At 38.1% G+C, this 25,233-nt stretch overlaps 1 protein-coding gene across 9 annotated transcripts in view; it reads right to left on the bottom strand.

The window, feature by feature from the left end:
• RALGAPB (Ral GTPase activating protein non-catalytic subunit beta) overlaps positions 1 to 25,233 on the bottom strand; it is a 74,405-nt gene that overhangs the window by 40,340 nt on the left and 8,832 nt on the right. For 5 of the 9 annotated variants that reach the window (XM_078393264.1, XM_072997054.2, XM_072997053.2 and 2 more), the window contains exons 2-10: positions 25,013 to 25,228; positions 21,716 to 21,918; positions 19,586 to 19,749; positions 15,159 to 15,345; positions 12,605 to 12,736; positions 11,717 to 11,895; positions 11,046 to 11,093; positions 8,358 to 8,506; positions 8,010 to 8,226 (exon numbers count right to left, since the gene is read on the bottom strand). In XM_078393264.1, the coding sequence (XP_078249390.1) occupies positions 8,010 to 8,226; positions 8,358 to 8,506; positions 11,046 to 11,093; positions 11,717 to 11,895; positions 12,605 to 12,736; positions 15,159 to 15,345; positions 19,586 to 19,749; positions 21,716 to 21,918; positions 25,013 to 25,198 (1,465 nt within the window). In that variant the 5' untranslated portion in view covers positions 25,199 to 25,228. The remainder of the gene's footprint in view (positions 1 to 8,009; positions 8,227 to 8,357; positions 8,507 to 11,045; positions 11,094 to 11,716; positions 11,896 to 12,604; positions 12,737 to 15,158; positions 15,346 to 19,585; positions 19,750 to 21,715; positions 21,919 to 25,012; positions 25,229 to 25,233) is intronic. The other 4 variants (XM_020782420.3, XM_078393265.1, XM_020782419.3 and 1 more) reach the window with 1 other exon arrangement.

Genomic DNA, 25,233 nt, shown 5'->3' on the forward strand with positions numbered 1-25,233 from the left:
GCTGAAAAATCTACACTATAAGAAGGTTGGAATAGAGAAAATTAACTGGTAACTCTCTTACCATTGTCTACTTATTGTACATTTGTCTGCATCTTGTAATTTTCATTAAGGAAAGTAAGAGACCTTCCAGGTACCTCAACCTTTTTTACTCTTAGTCAAGGCAGCACAGGCAGAAATAAAACTATTATTGAACAAATCTTCATTCAAGGTTGTGTCCACTTTGTTTAAAAGTGAGAGATAGAAGATTGCAAATATTCCTGGGAACTAACAAACTGAAAGAGAGAAATGGATAGAGATCTCCACTAAAGTTTTTTTTAAGCATGTAGGCATCTTATTTGGAATGAATACCACAGTTACACAGAAAAGGGATTTGTGTGGAAACATGAGAAACTGTTTTACATTTATTTCAGTCCCAGTTCAAACATTATCGAATGGAGTTTCTCCAGCTACAAATTATCCATTTTCATACATCTGTTCTCATATGGGTAACTACAATGTGACCTCTGCCACTGCACCAATTGATGCTCTAAAAATGTCTTAAATCCTTAGGGGACCACTTCTTATAGTTTTCCACAAACTTGGCTCACACACTGTTTACTACTGTCACTGCAACCATGTGGCTATGTAATCTGTGAATTGGCATCTAGCCTCTGCATTTTAACAAAGCTTTTCCTGCAACCCTCAAGGTAGGGTTGAGGGTTCTTCCCACCCACCCCTTCAAGGGTTCTGCAATCTGTAGGTGCTGTCAGCAGGCGTGACTGGTAAACATTCCATATTCTACTTCATATCTACCTTTTAAAAGAACCTGCCACACCTTCTGAAGAAAGTGGTTTTTTTTAAAAAAGCCAGTTGCCTGCCTTGTAGCTTGGCCACAATTGCATATGCATCAGATATAGGCTGAAATCCAGTTTGAACAAACTATGCCTACAGAAGGCTAATGACATTACCAGTTGGTTTTCATTTTTAAATATAAAACATTTCCTACTTCTGTCCCACAGCTCCTATGTCAGCCCTTTCTTTATTTGGAATCCATGGCATACCAGAGACAAGAGACAAAAGTTTTTCATTACTGAAAATTGCCACCACCAGGATAACATTACTACTAGTGGCAACTTTCAGTAATTAAAGATTTCTTCCCATTCTACTGCTCCCACTGCTTCCACATGTTGCAGGAGATTACACAGTAGTTGTGGCAGCCACAGGACAGAAGCAGGAATGGTTTTGTTTCTGAAAATTGCCCCATTATGATGAAGTCATGAGTCTTCTGTTAATCTTGTTCTACAAACATGATTTCAGCCACGCAGTTTAGAAAAAGACAACATAAGACAGGAATTTTCAGCTACCTAGTTACTAATTTTCTAGTTTTTTTACTGACTTGTTAACATTTATATATAGCTTCTCCTCCAATGAGCTCAAAGCAGCATAAATGATTGCCCAAAGTCACACAGTCATGCTTGAATCAGGGTGCAAATCCATGTCTTCTGAGTCAAGGTTCAGTGCTCTGACCACAATATAACATTGGCTCTCATCTGCAGTTTTAATGATAAACAGCTTGAAACCAAAAGGATGCCTAGTTCTTTTTAAAAAGCACTGGTAGAGGAAAATATGTGGACATGTCCCTGAGTAGATAAGAAGCTATCAAGAATTATAGGAATACTATGAATACAGAGAGATTGGTTGCACTTATTCACAGTTTGACAGGCAGAGAACTTGTTCTCTCTGTGTTACTGGATTACAACATCATTAGCCCCTTCCAGCTTGCCAAAAGGTAACAGGTAATGAGAGTTGTACTCCAGAAACATTTGGGGAGTCTCACATTCCTCATGTGCTTCATAGCAACCTCCAAAATAATCAGAAAACTTGCTCTGATGCTTTCCTACCACTGAGTATTTATTCTCTTGGATGTTGTATTTCAACACAATAATTAAAAAGCATTAGGAAACAATCAAAGGGGAGTGTTTCCTGGTTATTTAGGAGAATAATTATATTGTACTTCCTCCTCTTAAATGCACACCCTAACACAGTATCAGAGATTAAGTGTGTGGGAAGCTGAGAGCAACACCATCAGGCAGCAAACCTTTATTATGAGTCTGAATGCCCAGGGAGATCACACAAGGCAGAATGGTCAAAGCTAAGACAGTAGAGTAAGATGCATTCATCCTCTTCTGGATGAAACAGCTATATTGGCAGAATAAATAGTTCCAATTGTGATGGGTGCACAGAAATTCTTGAAGGAGAGCTACTGGGCATCAGGAATAGCAGAAGGTGACACCACTAGACAATTATTCTTCGATAATGGCAATGATATCAAAATTATCTTATTAATACTGCAGAAAAGAAGGTGATAGTAAGCCACTTATTTATACCACAAAACCTATGATGAGACAGTTTGAAAAATAAAATAAGAGGTAATGCTGGAAGATGAGAATCATAGTCAGAAGGACTCAATCACCTACTGGGAAACAACACAGGATAAGAATAAATAACTGTTCTTGCTTACGAAACAACTGGCTTAAAGCTGAAAGGATGTCTGGTTGCTAATGTGCACTGAGACAAAACAGAAGTCCAGAACTGCATGACACATACTGTAATAAGAACATGGAATGTGAGAAGTATGAATCAAGGTAGGGTTGTGTAAGAAGGAAGGAGAGAGAGACCCCTCTCTTGAGAGTGCCATCCCTCCCGACGACCGCTGAGAAAGAGAGTCAGACCCCACCAGTTCCCCCACCCCGGAAGACGAGACCTCCCGGACAGGACCTGGGGAATTTGGAGGGAGATTTTAAAAGACTCATGATTACGGAACCCGGGACTATCTTGGCGGGCGCAGGAGAAAAAAGGTGGGAGATAGTGGAAGTGGGGTTAGGGGATATAAAAAGGCTGGAAGGAGAGTTACCAGTAGGCTGGGAACGAATCTGGGTAGAAGATCGATGGACAGGGAAGACAGAGAAACTGCGTGTCCCCAAGGAGGAAGCTGATGCCCGGAGGAGGCATGAGCTAAACCCCAAACCATCATACTGGGGTGAACGAGAGACTAAGGAGTGGAGGAGGAAGTTGAGAGAGGAAAGACAGAGAGAGTGGAAAGAGAATGAAGGGAAATGTTAGAATGGAGAATTTGGGAGAACCAACAGAGGGAGTTCCTGGAGTCCCGTGGGAGACGGGGGAACCCCTCAGAGGGTCCAGGAAAGAGAGAATCACACACATCTATGTGATCTTGAGTGACTAGAATAAAAAAGTTGGAATTCTGTGAAGCCAAGAATTTGTTAAGAATACATGCTTGAGCCAAATAGGTGATTATACACGTGGACAACAGGAACGTACACACGAACTTCATCAAATGGCCAATACAGAAATCAAAGAGACTATATAATTGGGAATGGAAGATGGAAAAATTCTATTCTCTTGGAAAAAAATAAGACTAGGAGCAGACTGTGGCATAAATAATGAACTATTCACATTTAAAGAAAAAGGTATCTGAATAAGAACTTTAGAACAATTACAATACCAAAATTAATATAAAATACTAATATATTCCCAAGGAATGTTAAACAGCATCATTGAATAATTTAAGAACGGTGTAAAGAACAGATTTAAATTTATTAAGCTTAACTGATGCTAAAACAAGAGCTGCAGATTGAAAACTAGAAATATTATTAGAGAAAAATGCAGAGAGGCTATTCCTGTAGTCAAAAAAAAATCAGGCAAAGACTACTTGCAGAAGCTTTCCCTCAGTTACTGGGTGCCTGAGTGGGGATTTTAAATGCATGGTTGTACTTTCTTGTTTTGAATGTGTTTTGGTGTTGCTTTTAGTGTGGTCTTTATTTGATCCTTTTTTAGTATTTGTACACTTGCTGTTTTTAGCTTCAAATGTTGTCTTTTAATGAAATAAACCACCTTGGGTTCTTTTTAAGGAGAAGGCGGGGTAAAAATATTTTGAACAAACAAACAAATCCCAATTACTGTGCAGAGATGTGGAAATTGGATAATCAAGAAAGATGATAGGAATACATCTTTCAAGTCATCTTAAATGTGCTATTGGAGGAGAGCTTTCCAGATACCATGGAGCACCAAAACTAGAGATAGAAGGAGTTTGGAGTTTTCTACACTCAAAGCATGTGCTGTACCACTGGACTCAGAACAAATTAAGGGAATTCAGGATTACAACACTGACATGATATCCATGAGAAGAGAATGGATTGCATAAATTTGTTAAAGGGCTGTCTTATATAAATACACCCATTAAAAGATTAACCCATTAGGTCTAAAGTTGAAAATTCTAAGAGTAACACATACCACTAAAAACATGACTTCATGATTCTGAGAAGTCTGTGAAAGACTAGGAGTTGCATACTCAGATAAGGTAGTTTGGGGGTGTCTTAGACAGGACAGGGCTGTGTCACGGATTGGGTGCCAGCTAGAAAACCACAAAAGGTACTCCATAAGAAATAAAGCTCTGTCTGGTAGCAAGAGACAACAGGTCTGCCTAGACAAACAAGACAGCAAGTGAGAATGACTATGCTAGGAAATGTGAGCTAGAATGTGAGGGGGATACCACAAAGAACAGGCTGGGAGCCCACCAGACATTTGGACATTTTTGGTACAGTACAACCAAGAGTCTGTCCATCTTACATTTCATAACCCAGAAGAGCACTAGGTGCCCAAACGTTGGGGCAGTTACAGACAACAAATAAAGAGGCTAGGACTGTGGGCAGCATGGCATAGAATGAAGGGACTGATGAAATGGAACCTCAAAGAAGGTCCTGAATAACTTGGCTGAATTAAAGTAGACTGACAAACCACTGAAATATCTATGCCTCTGAAGGTACAGGAAAATGATCTCGCTAATCTAACTTGCCGGACCAAAACCAAAGAATACTGTGCCAATTCAAAACTAAAAAATATATTTGAACACACTTCATGCATCTGATGAAGTCATCTATGGTCATGAAACCTTATGACATAAGGGGCTGAAATCCTGTTCCATAAGCTACATCACATAAAGCTGATGATGCCACAGTGATTATTTTTTAAAAATAAAACATTTCTAACACCCCACCCCACCGCTCCTGTGGAATCTCTTATCATCAGGAAAACACTGAGGGCCACAGGATAGAGCACGAAGTCTTTAAGCACCAATAATAGGTGTTGCCTGGATGACTATGTGGCACTAGTTTTTTCCTTTTAAGTATACGATAGAAAACACAAGAGTCAAGGAATTATAAAGAAATTAGACAACTAGCATGTTGACATGCTCTTTCTCTTCACTGGAATGAAATCCTTCCTCAAACCATCTTTCTCAGAACAACAATTTGCAGTTGACAAGGTGTTAGGATCATGTCACAAAAAATACAAAATAGCGCACATATAAAAGCAAGGATGGCTGAAATTGTCAGTAACACTTTGGGAAGTGAAAAAGAAGCATCAAACAGTGACAGTTACTAACAAATTGCTTGTTACTAAACTGCATTTTAATATCATATGGATGGATATAATCAAACTTCCCTAGCTATTACAATTTAAGACAGGAAATTTTATGATGGATGGGTATGTCAAGCAGCAGATTTTTCTTAGAAAGCCAAAAATCAGCTACTAGAAAACAGCAGACAATATGAGTATGAATTATAGCAATGGTATTCTTCCAAGTCAGTAAGAACAAAAACTAACAACAGGAAATCTAGAGTTCTGACTCTACCTCAAACAGAACTGTAATTGTTGAATCAAAATTAAGTGAAACAATGGAACATGGCAAATACATAGAAAAGACAACACAACTGTCAAGTCCATCTCTCTAAAGCAAAAGTTCCCAATCTTGGCTCTGCACATGTTATTAGACTACAACTCCCAGAAATCCTGGCCAGCATACCTAGTGGTGAAGGCTTCTGGGAGCTTTGGTTCAAGAACATCTGGTGACCCAAGATTAGGAACTACAGCTCTAAAGGCATATGCTGTAGAACTCTGTAAAACCACAATGCCAGGCAAGTGAATTTAATACTTAAAATGAGGCAATGTATTATTAAAGTGCTGCATTGCGACCAAAGAACTGAATGTAAAATTGATTCCAAATTTAGCCATACTTAAAGGCAATCCATTAAATATAGCTAAAACAAGCCAAATTAATTTCAAGGGGTTTACCTAATGTATGGCTAAATCCTGAGCCAACACAGTATTTTTTTATACATTCAAACTGTCTCAAAACTTTTAAAAACTTAACAGAAATCCTCTGAAATTTTAGCTACAAAATTTCTCTTTCAATTTAAGAATTTGTAATTCATAAAAAGCTGTAATTTGACTGTTTCACTATATTACAAAGAATAAAAACCCTGATTGTTCAGCTAAGCATTTACGGTACTTCTTCAGTTTTCATTAAGGTAAAGTTAGTCAGAATCCTACTGAGCATTTATGCCTACGTAAGTCTAATTGCACTCACATTCCTGATCACATGCCAGTCAGTTTATATAATTATACTTATGCCAGGTCAAATTACTTGTAGGATTCTGGCTATTGTATTTATAATGACCAAAATCCTGTTGTGCAGCTCCACCTCAGAATAAGAATGATCTACTTTGGAAGTATGAGCCGTGCTAGCCTATTTGAATAACAAAGAAAATGTCAGCATCAGCAACGTATTGCCACTGATATTTTTCAATACTGTATTGGGATGTACATGCCTCTCAGCAATTACACAAAGCTGTGTTCACCACAAAATTGAAAAAGGAAGTCTTTATTCTGTGGCAATCTTTTGATGCTGATATCTTTCTTGTTCTATAGGCTGAAACTGTTCAACAGATTTGAGCCAGCATCTCTATTATTTTTTCTAATTTTATTGTATTTTATTGCTTCAAATAACATTAGCCAACATTAGCAAACACCAGAATAGTAAGACTTACTTTATATAAATAAATGCAATAGAAAAATAATTTGCTTTAAATTAAATCTATATGGTTGAACAGATAATTTTAATAAGTATTGTGTATGTGATTTTTCCTTAGGTTATCTAAAGACAATGTTTTGTAACACTGGAGCTTTTCTCCAGAAAAATTCCTCAGGTATACAAATCCCATTTAACAACAAAAAATATTTTCTATGCTTGTAGAAACACAGTATTTCTAAGACATTATTGGAAGTTACGTAAACCCTGAAATACTGGCCAGTGACCAATCTCATTACCACTAACAGTCAGTATTACTAGAACTTGTTCTACTCAAATATAAATAATTTTCTTATTCCAGAAGTCTTGTCTTTGATATATATGGCATGAACAAACATATCACTATAATAATTATCTGAAATTTATGACATCATCTTCATCATATCTGGTTTTAGTTCCAAGGAAATAGCAGTAAAATTTTTCCCCATAAAATTGGTGTAACCATTAGGATTTAAAAGCTACAAGTTTACAGAACCCTTGAAGTTAAAGTATTTCCTCTTCCTTTGGGATGCATATATTTCATGTTAGGGTCTCTATGAAAATGAAGGTAACATTTCTCAAAAGTAAAGCAAATCAAAAGCCAAGCGTTACAGACAGGTCCTTTCAGGGTGCTTGCCTGCCCCTTCTACTATGTGGGTGGATACGTGCTTCTAACTTTTCTTTGCTAACCAGAGTAGTGGTTCACCACTAAATGGGTGGACTATAAATGTAACTAATAAATGAATAAATAAATAAATAACTGACTGAAGTAATTCATAGCAAGAGAACTTTCTCTCAAAGTAATGCTCTTCGAGGAAACAGATAAATTATTTCCATTATTCCATTGCCTATGTCTCATTGGAAAAAAGGAATTTTTTCATAGAATCATGTGAGCCAACCACAAAAAATGACTCTAATGACCATGTACCCATATGTTATAAGTAAAAATAGAATCTTATTTATGTTAGAATTAACATGATATTTGACATCCATTAATCATGCTGCTTTGTCAGATTTTTTTTATTAATCAGACATGTTAATCTTGCAGGTAGGAAATGACAGCTAAGAAGAAACAGAATATACAGATTTGATAGGCAATATTTACCTGTCATACTGCTGTCTCTGTTCATTCCATTATGAAGCTTACAGTGAACAAATGCTGCATCAAATAGCCATGATCCAAAGAGGTTCAAGATACTGTTAACCTTTGGCCTGTGGGGAGCAGGGAGAGGTCGAGGTTCAGAAGTGGTCTGGTTTGGGCTGGACAGTGGAGAAGTGGAGGATGGCTGGTGTTGTACTTTGGAAGTATGAGCCGTGCTAGCCTATGTGAATAACAAAGAAAATTGTCATCTGATCAGAACTAAAAGACAAATCATATAAACCATATTAGTAAATATATGATAATCTGTCTCATGGGAAACACAGCATTGCTTTACTAAGTATAGAGGCTTACGGTGCTGTTTTTCATGGTTGGCTTATTCACCGTTACAGCACGGTGTCTTCGGTTGTGAGGTGGAGTTGTGTTGACAGCAGTAGTCTGGGGCATGTTCATTCTAGTTACCGGTGTGGGTGGAGCACTATCTGCTCGAGGCCTTGAAATACCTGAAAGATATAAAGGGATCCTTAGCATCAAATCCTTCCAAAATCATATGACACTGTGGATATATAAATAGAAAGACAGAGCCATTCCGGCTATACCAGCACCAGTGTTAAATAATAATCCTATTTCACAATTAGTTTTCATTAAAATCAGAATGTTGATGGAGGAAAGCATTTGGAGTTACTATATACAAAATCACTGATTACCTTAAAAAGATGAGCATGCAGCACACACATGTGAATTTAAAATATGGAGAGAGTAATAGAACCAGTAGAAAGAAAGCCTGACTGAAAGACAGTTTCTTCCCAGTCACACTAACGATCCTTCCTTACTACTTACTACTTAATTTTGGACTGAATGATACATCTAGACAGATTCTTTTAAAATAAGTATTAAGCAGACAAGTGTGAGAACCCTTTACTAATTTGTTGAATAGGAAAGGGTGAGCTATGCAGAAGACAGTATGTAGAGTAAAAATTACTAAAGTGGATCCTCAAGTTTTGTGCAACTGTTTTCTGAAGCAATATGTTACTTTTCTTCTAGCAAATTCTCATGTTAACACAGGCTAATTGCAAATATAACGTTTCCCAAACTGACTTTAGTAATCCTATGCATGCTTTCAGTCCTAAGAAGTCAGCCTTGCCATACTGGGCAGGACACACTCTCAGTTAAATCTGCAAAGGCGTACACCCTAGGAATGCTCCCTAAACTTACAGGCTTACTCCATCTCCTTTCCATGGAAATTATACCTTCCATTCTGTTTTCCAGCAGTAGCATTGGGTCTAGACAAATGTGCAGTGATATGGGCTAGCAGGAGTTGTTTTCCTCACACCCTTATTCTTCCAGTAGGCCTCTCCCCCAATACACATAACCTAATTTCTTTCCTGAGGACTGGGGAAATGGCTGAATGAACTGGCCTCCCCTCTCCCCAGAGAGGAGGAACAAGCAGATCACCTTCTGGTTATCTTTTTCTCCATAACACTTCTCTGGATCCAATCCAAGATTTAAGTGACATCTACATCAAGGCAAATGCTAGACTCATCAGGATGCTAATGATGACACATCAGGAATTCAATGTTTTGATAAAATACCCACAATATGCTAATTTCCAAGTCTCAAATACACATACTCTCTACAGGTCATAGATCATGTATCTGTGTATGTAGAATCTTAATCAAAGGACAGAATCAATTTACATGTGAAGGATTGGCAGTATTCTTTCATCTGCCTTAGTAACGCAATTGACAAGGGAACAATTAGCACAATTAAAAGGGAAAGTACTGTTAGTTTTATAAAATAAAGAAGCAGTATTCTGTTATAAAGAAGTATTTATGAAAACATTCAGATTTTAAAATTGGATTAAATAAGAAAGTAATTTTAAGATACTGTATGAATTCTGTCATTCTTTTATTCTTAATGGCAGCTGACACTTGCTGCAGCAAAATTTAAACAGCATTGTTTAAAATACTATAAGCATATTTTTCAGTTTACTTTGCTTCAGTAAGAGTCTAACTCTTTCACAGTTCATTTTCAGTTATTACAAGATGAGACATCTGCCAAGTTTAGTATAAACAGTAGGACTGGAAGGCTATGGTGGATATCTGTACTACGATAGGTAGATATTTTGCTTTCTTTAGCAGCCGAGCATCTTTTAATAGTTACCCTAAAACACTAAGATGCAAGCAATGCTTCATGAGTATCTGTCATGTTTAAAAGCCTATGTGAGATCTTCTTTTGTTTCTCAACTTTTAAGGGCTTTTGTGTGTGTGTGTTTAGTCGTTTAGTCGTGTCCGACTCTTTAAGGGATTTTAGTCATCTCTAACTATGATAGCAACAACAACAGAATTACAGTTGTCTTGTAGTTTTTACAAGAGATCAAATCACACAATGCTCACATATAAAGATGTGAATCGTAACTATCACAGTTATGTCTTAGGTTTGTTAGATATTCATTTCACTAGAACTTTAAATGAAAGATTTCATTACTGTTTTGAGATAGCATGCATCTTCTGTCATTGCGAGAATATGAGAATTACGCAACAATATAATTAAGATAATATAGAATCATAGAATAATAAAATAACTGAGTCGGAAGGGGCATATAAGGCCATCAGGTCCAACCTCTTGATCAATGCGGGAATCCAAATCAAAACAGATCTGACAGATAGTTATGCATATGTATATTTGTTGTACTGAGAGAAATGATGCAGAAGGCACTGAGGACCATGAAAATTGTGCTTCTTTTCTATCCCTTTCTTCATAAACATATCTATAATATATATATAAATATAGCCCACATTGTTACAACCTAACCCTATTTTTACTATGATAGAGAAGTGGTTCTAAATGTCAACAATTTTGAAAATTAAATTAAATAAACATACATTTTATTTTATAGGAAACAGATAATGTAATATAAAGTTACTGCTGAGACAGAATACTGCCACTTTCATAAGGTCATTCAAACTCCAACCACAGTTAAAATCATCACCCATCTGCCCAGATTCTTGCCACCCAGAAGAGTACAACACATTCTAATACCATATCTGGGTAATCTTTCACACCAACTGGTTGTAAAAACAGCAACTCCTAGAGAAGAAAGAGATTATATTGCTACTATATTATGCACCAAAATGGAAATATTTCCAGAAAACAGTTCTTCTATAAAATGAGGTGAGTTACATTTACTAAAGCATTTATAGTTTCATATAAAAATAGACAAGTGTTTTTATTAACAACAGACATGCAGGTAACACTTTCAAAGAAAATTCTGTATGAAACAACAAGCAGGAACATGAATGATTTTTAAACCATTTAGCTTAGTGTATTAGTAACCACTTTTTAGTAGACCACCATGATAAGAAACTTATTTTACTGGACAGACATTCCAGAAAAAGTACTGGGAAGGTTTGTGGGTCAGAGCTTGATGGTCTGCTGAACAGGTCTTCACTGCCATAAAAGTTGCCCATCCACACCAATCTTTTGACTCTTTAACTGGACCTGAAGGCGGTTTAATATATGGTAGCACAGGTCAATTTACCAAATGATGTAAACAGAACACATTTCAGCTGCAAACATAATTGCAAAGAGAACCTCAAAATGTTCTGGAAGCAGCTATTTGATGTGTTAAATATACTAATATAGAAACTAAAAATCTATTAGATTGTTTATAAAAAGGCAAGCAACATCTTATTAAAAATGTAAACTGTTACCTAGAAATGCGTCCACTAAGCAACTGATCCCACGCATAGCACGAAAGAATATTTGAGGCAGATGTTTAAGGCAGGGATACTGATTTAATTCCTGAGCCATTCCACTGACATTTAAAAACTGTTCCTGAAATTTGGGGGTAGAGCTTATAATCGCTGGATTACTCAAATCCACAGGATTACTACAAGAAGGAAGAAGATGACATTTTAATAATCATAATGCATTTAATGAATATAAAAAGTATCTACAATGCACTGAGAATTTAAAAAACATTTTTAAAAGAAAATAATAGGCAATATCAACATGTAGATGTATGGAAAAGCAAGCAATCTGATAGAATTAAACTGATGAGCAGTGATCAGCAAATGAAGATAGTGAATTGTTTTGTATCCTGGAACTAATAATAGCAATCACATTTGGACAGATGGTTTGTTCTCAAGGGCTTTGAAATAAGACCACACCCCAACACAGTGTCCAGACACACAGATACATCAAGAAAAGGGATGAATTATATGGATGGTTCAGGAGACTTTTAGGAAAAAAGCTGAAAGGTATGAAGAATTACAGAATGAAATCTGTTTGAAGCTGACAGTGACATTCTGGTGAGTCAAGGCATAGAGGCAATTACTCTAGGAATAACTATGGGGCAAAACAGCAGAGACTTAGTTCAAGGCAAGCATTCCTCAGGCACTGGAAAAAATGATTATTTATTTTCAGTATAAGTCCAACAATATCAACAGCATCTGGATAAAGGAAAGGACCTTATTTTGTCAACTGGGATATATGTAGAACATACAGTGGCACTTTACACCAACAAGCCATGACCTCAAGGGCTTATCAGCTTTGGATACATATGCAGGTAACATTGCATGTCTTCTTGTGTACAGTACCTTAACATATGTAAAAAGCGAAACCAAGTCTGGGCCACACACTCATTATCCATATCAGGAGGAATCAGGCCGGCATCTTCATCAGGAATTTTAAAAGGTGGAAATGATGGTCCATACGTAAAACGCAGCAATCTGGAGGACAAGTCAGAGTGTCAGTGGGTTTTTATGTCTATTTGATTTCACTCTGTAACTATAAGGGAGGCACCCTTATTTCACTAAAGTCATTTGTGGAAAAAATTGCATACAAATATCACACAGTGGCTAAAATCCTGTTGCTTGGCATAGTAAATCACATTGGAATAGGCCCAATGAATCAATGTTGATTTAGTTGGTCAACTTCTTTGAGGCTGCTGCGGAAACTTCAGGTGGTGCAGAACGCGGCGGCCAGACTCCTTAGTGGGGTGAAAAAATTCCAACATATCTTACCCACTCTGGCCGCATTGCACTGGCTGCCCATCCGATTCCGCATCGACTTCAAGGTGTTGATGCTCACGTACAAAGCCCTAAACGGTTTAGGGCCTCGATATTTGGCGGAACGCCTTCTACCACCAAGTTCTACCCGTGTCACTCGCGCGAGCCAGGAGGTGAGGTTGAGGAGCCTAACGCCGAGGGAGGCCCGGAAGGAGAAGACAAGAAATCGGGCCTTCTCGGCGGTGGCTCCTCGCCTCTGGAACAACCTTCCCCCGGAGATTCGCGCGGCCCCCTCGCTGGGTATTTTTAAAAAGCAATTAAAAACAATGATGTTTCGGCAGGCCTTTCCCCCCACCCCCCCTTAGCTAATCCTGATTTTCCTTTTTTCTTTTTCTTAGTTTATAATTTTATGGTTGAAAGTTTTCTTCTTTGTAAATTCGTTTTTAGTCATTGTTGTACCCCTGTTGTGAGCCGCCTAGAGTGGTCTATTGACTAGATAGGCGGGATATAAATAAAATAAATAAATAAATAAAATAAATTCTCTGTTAAGTTCCACTGATTCAATTTGGCTTATTCTAACTGCAGTTTAGCATGCTAAAGTAAGACAGTTAGATTAGGCCTACTGTATTTCAATTAATGGAACTTGCAGATGAGTTGCCTCAGAAAATTGCCATTGACCCAATGGGGCTACTCTTGTGCAATTCACTACATTGACCAATACCATTTTGGCCAAAGGGTTTTTTTTTATTTTGTTTTTTTGTTTGTTTTTTTGAAAAAAATCAAGATATGTAAAAGATAAAACTACAGGGTTTCAGAAAGACAAAATACTTTTGGATAAGGGGTTGCTAGACTCAGAGGAAAAATTGATTAAAGATTTATATAATACTTTAATGGAGTAAAAAATGGAAGATGAAATTGTGAAGGATTGCATGGCAACATGGGCTCAAAATATAGGTCATAATATAGAATTAAGTACCTGGTCACAAATTTGGGAACGAAATATTAAAATGACTAACTGTATAAATTTAAAAGAAAATATATACAAAATGTTTTACAGATGGCATGTAACACCAGAGAAATTAACAAAAATGTATAAAAATGTTTCTAATAAGTGTTGGAAATGTGAAAGAAAGTAGGGAGCTTCTATCATATGTGGTGGATGTGCATTAAGGCCAAGGACTTTTGGGAAATGATAAGAGAAAATTTTAGGGGTTAAAATTGCTTTGACACCAGAAATTTTCTTATTAAATATTTTACTAGCCACACTTGAAAAAAACAAGACTTACTTGACCTTACACCTGATAACTGCAGCTAGAATTGTATATCCCTGTAAGTGGAAGACTACAAAGGTGCCAACAAAGAAGGAATTTATTGAGAAGATTTTGGAACTGGCAGAAATGGATATTTTGACAGATACACTAAATAATAGACTGGAAAATAATAAATGGGAACCTCTTTATGCATGGATGAAACCTACAGTGATTTAAATAGAATATATTAGATTAATATTATGTTAGAGAATATAAGATGAAATGAATGGCACATATTGTAATAAATCACTCTGGTTGCAACAGATAGAAAAGTAGAAAAAAATACAATAAAATATTTATTTAAAGAAAGGATTTTGGTGAAGTTTAATTATTTCTTTATCCCTCATTAGCTTCTCTCATAGCATACTCTTGGAAGTATTAGAGCTGCAGGATGTCCCTGAGGTCTACTTTGCTAACAAGGATATTCAAACAAGGAAGTATCAGCTTACATAGCAAAACAAGAAGAGAAATACTTGCTTATGTCCCAATCACTAGATGTGCTTATTAGTCTACACAAAAAAGGTAGAACCTGTGAAAAATGAGATATATTTCATAGAAATAAAGTATGTTGCATGGAATATGCCCCCAAGAAACACATCCCTCTAAAAACACTACGTAGGTACTTAAGTAGGAGAAGTAAGTCAAATATTCACAAGTAATTTTTAATAGATGTGACTGGATGGGACATAATGTTTCACCTGAGAGAGACAAGAACAACCTTGCCCCCCACTTCTCTGAAGCATAATGTTGATGATGGGATCCATTAAAACATCCCACTCAGAAAGCAGAATATTCAGTGCATTATCAGGGTGAAATGAAATCTTTTCACCTACCTAGCAGTCAGGGCACAGATTACTTTGCTCCACTGTTCCACTACTGCGGAATGATGCCTCCAGTTCGCTACCATCTCTTTGGCAGTTTTCCAATAGGGTGGTGTGGGGAAGCACCTGGAACAGGCTAGCAACCAGACTTCAAACAACACACCAATCAGCTTCTCAGCCAAATTCTCAGCAATACCACCTATAAGAGGAACACAGCAGGGAAGAATATATTTTTCAAACCTACCTCCAAATAATATTTTATCGGCAGCTCTGCAAAACACTTCTGACCTCCTAAAATATTTTCCGTATTTTTGGATCTTAACAAGAAATTGTCTCATGGGAACATCCAGCTTTACAACAACACTCGCTGTTTACTGCATACTGACACACCTTTTATTATCACTGTACTTCAGCAGTCAGTTCTATTTAGTATTAGATGTAGATTTCAAATCCACAAGCCTACTAAGAGAATTATTTTATGTGTCAATGTGAGACTGGTCTCCCTCCCTCTACGAGGAGAAGTGGGCTTTCCACCTCCCCAAGAGTAAGGGCAAAATTCCCGTCCTGCAATTCATCTGTAGACTGAGGCAGTGATGTGGATGACACTGTAGAGCAGTGGTGTCGAACTGTGGCCCTCCAGATGTTCTTGGCCTTCAACTCCCAGAAATCCTGGCCAGCAGAGGTGGTGGTGAAGGCTTCTGGGAGTTGAAGTCCAAGAACATCTGGAGGGCCACAGTTCGACACCACTGCTGTAGAGGCTGCACATGCAGACATGAAGGGCTGGAGATTAAAAGAGGAGAGTGAGGAGGAAGGACTGCTCAGCAGACGCTGTCAATTGGGAAGCATTTGAGGCCCAGGAGGTTCCAACGAAGCTGGAACACTCAACTGCTGGTTGGGAGGTGATCCATTGCTGGGATCCCAACATTGAGTGTTGGGAGGAGTTCTTTGTGCCGTAAGAGGAAGCAGTCCGAATACACCAGGACAAGGCAAAATGGTGACAGGCAAAACGGCTGGAGAATCAATGCAGCCACGCTGCTGGCAGAGAACACAGAAGGGGCTACTGCCAGGCTCTTACAGGCAGTGCTGTCCACATCAGCCATCCGGTCCTTCTCCTCCTATCCAACCTCCTCCTCCACCTTTGTACACTGGTGAGCCCAGCTATGTCCCCGTAAAATTTGGACAGGCGACTGGGGGGGGGGAATACCACATGCATGGTGCCACTACTGCTAGTGCCAACTACCAATTGCTCCCAGGCAATTCTATTCTAGGGACAGCTGAGTCATCTTCATACAGCATCCTTGCTGCAGCCCCCTGTGTTTAGTGCATCTAAAGGGTGCCTTGGAGGTGATGGAGGAGGCAGGGCTCTGCTCCTCCCAGCAATAGAGACTGTTATGGACTGGTCTCATTGACCTGAACTGTTTGGGAGTGTAGTTAACTCCCTGGTGCCCACAGAACTACTTTCTATTATAGTTGAGCAATGCTGGCTCCATTGCTGTTGAGTTGCTCCAATATAAGACACTGTTCCTATTAATACCTCTGGCGTCTTCATGGAGGAGAGGTGGGGGCAGCAACAGTCAGAAATAGGGAAAACTCCGTATGAACAAGGTCTGATAAAGAGTAAGATCCAGCAATCACAGAGGAGGAATAGTTCATGATTCTACTGCCTACAAGACTGAGAGCCAAAAGAGTACAGTGGTGTCTCGCTTAACAAGCGCACGGTTTAATGACGAATCCGCATAGCGACACTTTTTTGCAATCGCTAATGCGATCGCATTGCGATGTTTTAGGTGGCAAAACATTGCACTGCGATGATCGGTAAGCGTTTCGCTTACCAATCTTCGCATTGCAATGTTTAGAAAACAGCTGATCGGTGGTTCCAAAATGGCCACTGGGTGCAGAAAATGGCCGCCCGCAGCGTTTTCGCGCCCTGCCCTCGCTTACCGAGGCGGCGAAAATGACGGCCAAATGGGGAATCTTCGCTTACCGGTGAGTTTTCTCCCATAAGAATGCATTAAACGGACTTTAATACGTTCCTATGGGGTTTTACATTCCATATAGCGATGATTCCGGATAGCGACGTTAATCCTGGAACGGATTAACGTCGCTATGAGGGGCACCACTGTATAATGTTGAAGATCCATTTTAAAATGTTACAGTGAATGTGTTCTAATTTTAAGGCAGCTGTTTGAGGAGGTGTGATTTACTTGTGATCTGAGCAGTAACTGAAATGTTATTTACTACCTCCTACTCCCACAGATACTGTTCTGCCAATTTAAATCACCCTTTCCAAAGTTGACATACAATGAGCCTATGAAAAAAATATGTTCAGCTATAGTACAAAAATTGTTGAGTCAATTAGAAACACCAACTACATCACCACCAACTATAACTGATATGGAAACAGAAGATTGCCAAATCAACCTAAAGACTGTTACATGGCATCTTTCTAATCATTCACCCACGGCAAGTATGATGATGAGAGCTTCTAAGACTTGGTGACAATGATTTCTGGGGCAATTTCACTTGGTTTGCCATTACAGAGCACATCTTCCCTTAGGCAGCCATGCACCAAATGCCTGGCCGGTATGGCATCATAATTATCCCCACTATTTCTTCATATGCAGGCATCTACATATGCTGCACTAGAATACCTTTTACTCTAATATAGCAGGATTCTTCTTACATTCTAATCTAAAGTCAAAATTTGGACACCCATGACCAAAGTTCCCTCTAATTTTCTGTCCCACTATGTAGGAGTCTCACTCTGTGTGTGTGAGGGTGTGCAGGGCTTCATTTGAAATGGGAAGTAGACAATCCGGATGCTGGCTGCCTGCGTGCAACCCCTACAGAGCTTTGGGCGAGTTCACATGCATGCAACATAGAGGCAACATTGCCCATGACTACAAGAAAACATAAAGAAATCACCAACGGCACACAATTTTTGGCTGGCGAAGCCAAAAATTGTATTCACCAACCTATTGCTTGTAAAGTCCACCACATTCTCCTCTCTGTGCAAATCTCACTCCTGCCAGCTTTTTCCAAGGATAAGACAGGTGGAAAAAGGCATAGGGTTGAATAATGCTGCTTGGAGGCATCCAACCCTCTGCCACCAACTTTTGTGGTACAAAGCAAAACAGGCTGGAATAGGATGGGAGCAAGACTGGTACAGCCTTCCATGATCAACGTTCTAAAGCACAGGTTCCCAACCTGGGGGTCATAAAGTGTTTTCTTGGGGGAATGACCAGTTGTTTTTAGTTGCAATTTCTATTTATTATATTAAATATGGTATACACAATGCTGTTTTCTTTTAATCATCTGGGCCCACAGATAAATTTAATTTGAACCAGAATTGTTGGCAACCTAGAGTTCTTAGTTATTTTGTGTGCCCCCCTGGATGGATTTTCCTTTTATCCATGTACATCAGTCCGATCCCCTCAAACAGAGCCACTCCCGCTCGTTTCTCTTTGCTCCTCCGCATCCACCGTTGGAGGACTGATCAGCCCTTTGGACCCAAGCATCAATCAGTATCAAAGAGGCCTGAATGAGGTGAGTGCACAATGCATGCTGGGAATGCTGGCACCCAAGATGGTGCCAGGATTGAAAAGTTGTTGCTGTCATGGCAGTGGCGTCTTTTGGCCCACCAGAGTTTCAAGCTGTGGCGATGGCAGTGCAGCGAAGAGAGAGGGGACTTGGGCAGGAGGTGCCTTTGTTCCCTGCTTGAGTCACAGATGAGAAAGGGAAGAGGGACAAAAAGGTGAGGAAGGAGAACTAGGAAGTGGGGCATGGGTGGCCATGAGAGAAGTGCTTATTTTGGAATGAGAGGGAGAGGCTCTTTATCGAGGGGGCTTTTTTTGGGGGGGGAAGAGACATGGAGGTAATTTCCATATCCAAAAAATAAACTCAAAAGGTATTGACATTTTTTCCTTCTCAAATTTTATCTGGTAGACGCAGATTTACAACTCCCATAACTATGTATTATTTAGTTATTAATATGTTTACACCCTTTAAAATTGCCTTTTTATGCAAATGTGGGGTGGTCCATAGGTAGAACTACACTAACCACACTTGCCATGATCACCAAGGGGCACCATTACTCCCCACTGTCATCGAAGCCTTAAACTTACTGTGCAAAGCATCCGTGAGTGAATACAGCAGAAGGAATAAGAAAGATACCAAGAAATTTGTCAGCAACAGGAACATCAGTTGGGAATAGAAATTTAATGTCTGTTTTTCAGAAGCCTGCAAAATACAGCCTCTCTGCTCTGAAATCTGTTAGCAACCGAAATGTGACAAAAAATGGAAGTTAACCATTTCAATGTCAGTCATGTTATGACTATGCTTCCTTTTTGTATGATGAAGAGGATAACATTTTTATTCAGTTGTGTTCAGGCAAAAGGACACACGTGTAAACATTAAATGGAAAAAGTTAAAAGACAAACCTTGCACTGTTGGAGCTGCTAGTAGAGTATCGTTAATTTGTAGCAAGAACAATAATAAAACCTCCCAGGTTTCTCTAGCCATAGTGGTTGACTCATGAGCCAATTTTTGGACAGCTCTCAGAACTTGCAAACACAATTTAATCTGACTGGAACTTTGATCCTGCCTGTATAGAAGAAAACATGCTACTTACACCTTCATAAAAATACTGCAAAAAGTACAGGGAAAATTAGTCAAAGACATTTTAATGGATTGTTTTGCACCACTGATGAGAACTCCTTTCAAATGAAGCTGGAACTCTCTTAAGCAAAATATACAACTGAATTAAGAAAAACCATGCCATCTTTTTCAAAATATCAAAATTCAGAAATACATACAACAGACCTGAAAAATCAGTGACTCAAGGAGAACACACTGTATCAGTAAAACATGGTAAACCTCTCAGCGGTTTGATAACACATTTGCTTCCACTGTCATGGATATGGAGAAGATTCACTCAACGCCATACATAGCTGGTAGGCTAAATTAATCTTGATATACTGTTGTTCAGGCTTGAGTCAAGGTGGCCTTATCATGAATAGGAGAAGTTATACCACTTGGATGAGGCACTGAAAGGCAGTACCAAGTTGAAGTTGCTTCCAGCCCACCTGCTCCTTCGTAGCATGTAGCTAGCAATAGTTTATAAAATTATAATAGTCCTTAATTTTTTACAATGAATAACACATATGTATTTATTTATTTACCACTGCAAGCTCTTATATGTTTATAAAGTCTTTATTTGATATACACTGTTGTCACTCTTCAATGAAGAATTCTATATAGATATGCTATGCTCTTCTGAACTCTATGCCAAATACTTACATTTCTTATTAACTATTACAAAGTATTGAATGTTTTTTCTCCCAGATACTGTTCCTGAAGAAACACAAGCACTAGAAATATGTGGGCCGTTGAGTTTTTAGAAGAAATGCTTTACATTAGCTTCTGGTAGCTTTTTTCTTGTTTTAAGTAAATTCCTGCCTTTGTAAAGACCAGAAGGTTTGTTCTTTTTTTACTTTCCACAACATTTTAAAAAGGAAGTCACAAACAATCCAGCAAGAAATATACACATATATAAAATTTAGATTATTTTTTTCTGAAATGAGCTCTTTTTAACCTTCAACGTCTTTTCCATATAGTGTAGGTCTTTTGAACTGGCTCCTTTTCTGTAGCTAACCAAATACTGTAGTGTTCTTAATATATATCAACTGATATCAATTTCCAAATGAGCAAGTAATACAGTGGTGCCTCGCAAGACGAATGCCTCGCAGGACAAAAAACTTGCAAGACAAATGGTTTTGGCAATGGGGTTGATGACTCGCAAGACGAATGTTCCTATGGCCATGCTTCGCAAGGTGAATATTTTCCGTTTTTTGTTCCTGCCTCATATTTGCTGATTTTTAAATGTTTTTCTACGATGTTTAAAAAGTTAGTTTTTTGACTGACATTTTTGAAATCATCTGCACAATATGTATGGCTTTAAAGAGCACTTAATAAACCCTTTGTAAACCAAATTTGACTTTGTTCTGACTTTTTTGCCCATAGGAACGCGGTAATTAGATTTCAATGCATTCCTATGGGAAAACGCGTTTCGCAAGACAAATTTTTCGCAAGTCAACATTAACCGTGGAACGAATTAAATCCGTCTTGCGAGGCACCACTCTATCTATATCCATATTATAAATGGGCACAAACGCTGGTTCAATAGTTCATGCCAGTTTGTCCTTCGGATGAACAAGTGTTCAGCAATTCCCAGCCTCACCAACTCCAGGCAGCGCCCACTCAAAGGCAGAGCCCCAGTTTCCCTGCCCCACCTCCTCCAGGCTCTGCCTGGAGTGGGCACTCATTAGAGGAGGTGGCTGGGAACTGCTGAACAACTATTCATCCTAAGGACAAATCAGCACCAACTACTGAAGAGGTTATTCATGCCCATCCCTATCCCATATAAATCTAAAAATGTTTTTTCAAGAGTAGTTGAAGGTAAATATATTAGTTTATTACAGCTAGTGATAACAAACCACCAATTTGTCTGAATTGACTGGGTATGAGCCACACCACAAACATGGAAATATTTGCAATGCACTGTTGCTCACCTTGGTACAAAGAGATTTTGTAGATGCTTGAGAATGCTTTGAACATAAAGATTTGGTTCTTTGATAACTGGCAGTGGAATGGAGTCCTTAGGTAAAACCAGAGACATAATCCAGTCTGTATATACATCAACACAGTACTTTACAGTCTCACCATCTAAAGGAAGGGTCAATCCATAACAAACTACCTCCATGGTCCATTTTACCTAAGAAAATAAGAGAGTGTATTTCATTAGTATATTTCTAACATGTTCCTCTTCTAAATGAATATCTGTGCCACAACACACCATTTCTAAATGCAGCAATGACAAAGATACAAAGATACAGTTCATCTAGGATTAAAAAGACAATACTAATATTCTAAGGGCCACATTAATACAATCTAACATCTAGAAATGCTGTTTTACAATGGTCCTATATGCCTGCCCCCATGCCATGTAACACATATTTTAATATACTAATATGCACACCTCTAAATAGTGGAAGGATTACTAAATGTTGGAAGACAGGCATACAAACAGATGCTTGGATAATAAGCTAAATTTTTAAAAAAATAAAACAATCATACAAACCTAAAACATCTAATAACATAAAACAACAACTACTACTACTACTGCTGCTGCTGCTGCAGCTGCACAGATCATGGTATCCACCCCCCTCTGGGACCATTTGGAGATATAACCAATTTTCCTCCCTCTTTAGAGCCCCATTCCAAAATTGCATTGACTCCTGTGAAGTATAGTTAATATTGTTAATATTGTTGTGGTATTCTCTGAATATAATTGATCTATATACCTTTAAATTACTCCCCCAATCTAATTTTTAAAAAATCATTTTGAGTGTTGTACATTCCATGCAATCAAATGCTGTAAAATATCCAGTTAAATAATTCCTACTTTCCCCTTTTGTTTTCTTGTTAAATTTAACAACACTCCTAGTCGAATTTGCAGTTTGTCTTCTTATTATAAAGCCAGTTTGTTCTTTAATAATATTTAGTAATAAAACTATTGATTCTCTTTGCTAATATTGCTATAAGTATCTTAGCATCTTGAATTATTAAGGAAATAGGTCTATCAACACCAGGATCAGTTGGATCCTTACTCATTTTTGGAACCGATATAATTAACAAGTGTTTCCAAGATAGCATATATTTTAATACAGTAATATACACACCTCTAAATAGTGAAAGAATTGCTAAATGTTTGAAGGCAGATATACAAACAGTTGCTTGGGTCCTAAGCTAACTTCTAGCATACTCCTACACATGTCTATTCAGAAATATAGTGGTGCCTTGCATAGCGACGATAATCGGTGCAGCAAAAATCGCTGCAAAGAGATTTCGTCGCTATGCGATATTAAAAAGCCCATAGGAATGCATTGAAACCCCTTCAATGCGTTCCTATGGGCTTCAGACTCACCTTTAAGCGAAAATCCTCCATACGGCGGCCATTTTTGCTGCCTGGTAAGCGAGGAATCCGTCTCAGAAAAAAGCGGGCGGCCATTTTTTTACCCAGTGGCCATTTTGGAACCAACAATCAGTTGTTAAAAAATCATCACTTTGCAATGATTGGTAAGAGAAACAGGGTACCGATCATCGCAAAGCAACTTTTCCCCATAGGGAACATCGCAAAGCGATCGCAAAAAGTTAATCGCTATGTGATTTCATCATTAAACGGGGTGCCCGTTAAGCAAGGCACCACTGTATGTCTTACTGATTTACTAATTCCTCTTGATCTGCTGCTGCTCATTCTACCTTACACGTCTATGCATTAAGTGCATCTCTCTAAATGCTTTTGTCTTCCTATCTGTCTAATTCACACTATAAACAAAACCTCAGAAGAGGGTATGAAACTCTGCAATGCATCATTCTTATTGATGGTTCTGTATAAATAATGGATTCATGAAGTTTTTCTTTGGGAAAAGGGGGCCTTGTTCTCTCTCTGGAAAAGAACCAATTAACAATGTCAGCTTAATTCTCACTTGAGCTTTTTTATTGCTTTACAATAAAGGTTCTCCTCCACAACCGGGCTTTTGGACTCCTGAGCATTTTTTAATATGCATCTGTTACAGGAATAATATATTTTCTCAGCCTATTTTCTATCTGAAAAGAAAAACAAATATTTTCTACAGCTTGCCCTTCTGGAATGTAGATGTATAAATAGGATTGGAATCTACTGTGAAATATGATGTGCATAGTTAATAATAAATAATAATTCCATCAACATGCACATTCAGCATATTAGGAATGAATGAAATACATTTTGAGGCTTTCCCTTCCCATGATCACTTATGCTCCAGTATACATCTAACCACATTTTTATCAAAGCAAAGGACGCACTACATCTACTGTCTCTTCCTGTTTGAATAAGATTGACTACATGTACCATGCAATTTGAATTGAAAAGACAATTCCAATGATAAATTACAAGTACGGCATCTGAAAAAGTACATTACTTGAGTAAGCAAGTTTTAAGGAAGTTTTAAGGAAGCAAAACAAATATTTGAGGGAATAATACAAATAACTAACTGCCAAGGTTCCCTCTAAGGTGCACATGTACTTCCCTCTGTGCAGCTTTCCTCTTTCTCCACGCAGCCCCTTTGGTTCCGATCATGATGGAACTCTGCACTCAGGGGAGCAGTGTCATGCGCACACACAGGAGAAGTCGGAGAAGTCACGTGCAAGAGAGGTGAAGCCCTACCCAGCAGGGCTGAAAATTAGAGGGTATATTGCTAACTGCAGAAGAGCTCCATTGTGGGCTGTAACAGATCATAAACTGCAAAAATGAAAGCTTCTCTGCAATACAGCAGTTTAACCAAAATAATACATTACTATGCCAAAGATCCAATCAAATTAAGTAAAATAAACTAAGGCATTTAAATGCAAATATGAATGAGAATAGTGACACATAGTCTTCTTCAATATACAGAACCTAAGCAGCATATTTTCTTTTGTTATGAATTAATCATGAAGTATATTTTAAATAGGGTGGATTTGATTTAAATCAAATCAACTTAAATCCTGGTTTAAATCACTAGTCAGTGAACATTTTATTTTTTAAAAAAATCCAATTTAAATAAAAATCTGATTTAAATTTTAAAAATCTTTTTAATTGAAACCAGATTAAAAAAAACAAAATGCTAACAGACTAGTAATTTAAATCATGATCTGAATCAATCTGATTTAAATTAAATCCACCCTGGTTTTAAAATACCTCATTTTTAGTTTAACTTGCTCCAGACAACTCATTGGCAATTACACACAAGAAAGTGGAAATAAAACATCTGCAAATGAATACTTACTTCTTTGTCTGTTTTCAATAAATTTTCACTTCCAACTGCTACTGGAGCATTCAAGATTTGACCAAGAGGACGGACAACTGCATTTGCCACCTCTCTCCCCACACTGTCAGGATAGCTGTGAAGTACACTGGTATGACCCTTATCATTTTGAATTACAAGGTGTAGGGACCTCCACTCTGAGTACATAATGCCTCTATACCACAGAGTAGATTGTACCTGAA

The sequence above is a fragment of the Pogona vitticeps genome, chromosome 4 (genome assembly GCF_051106095.1).
Source record: "Pogona vitticeps strain Pit_001003342236 chromosome 4, PviZW2.1, whole genome shotgun sequence".
Lineage (NCBI taxonomy): Eukaryota > Metazoa > Chordata > Lepidosauria > Squamata > Agamidae > Pogona > Pogona vitticeps.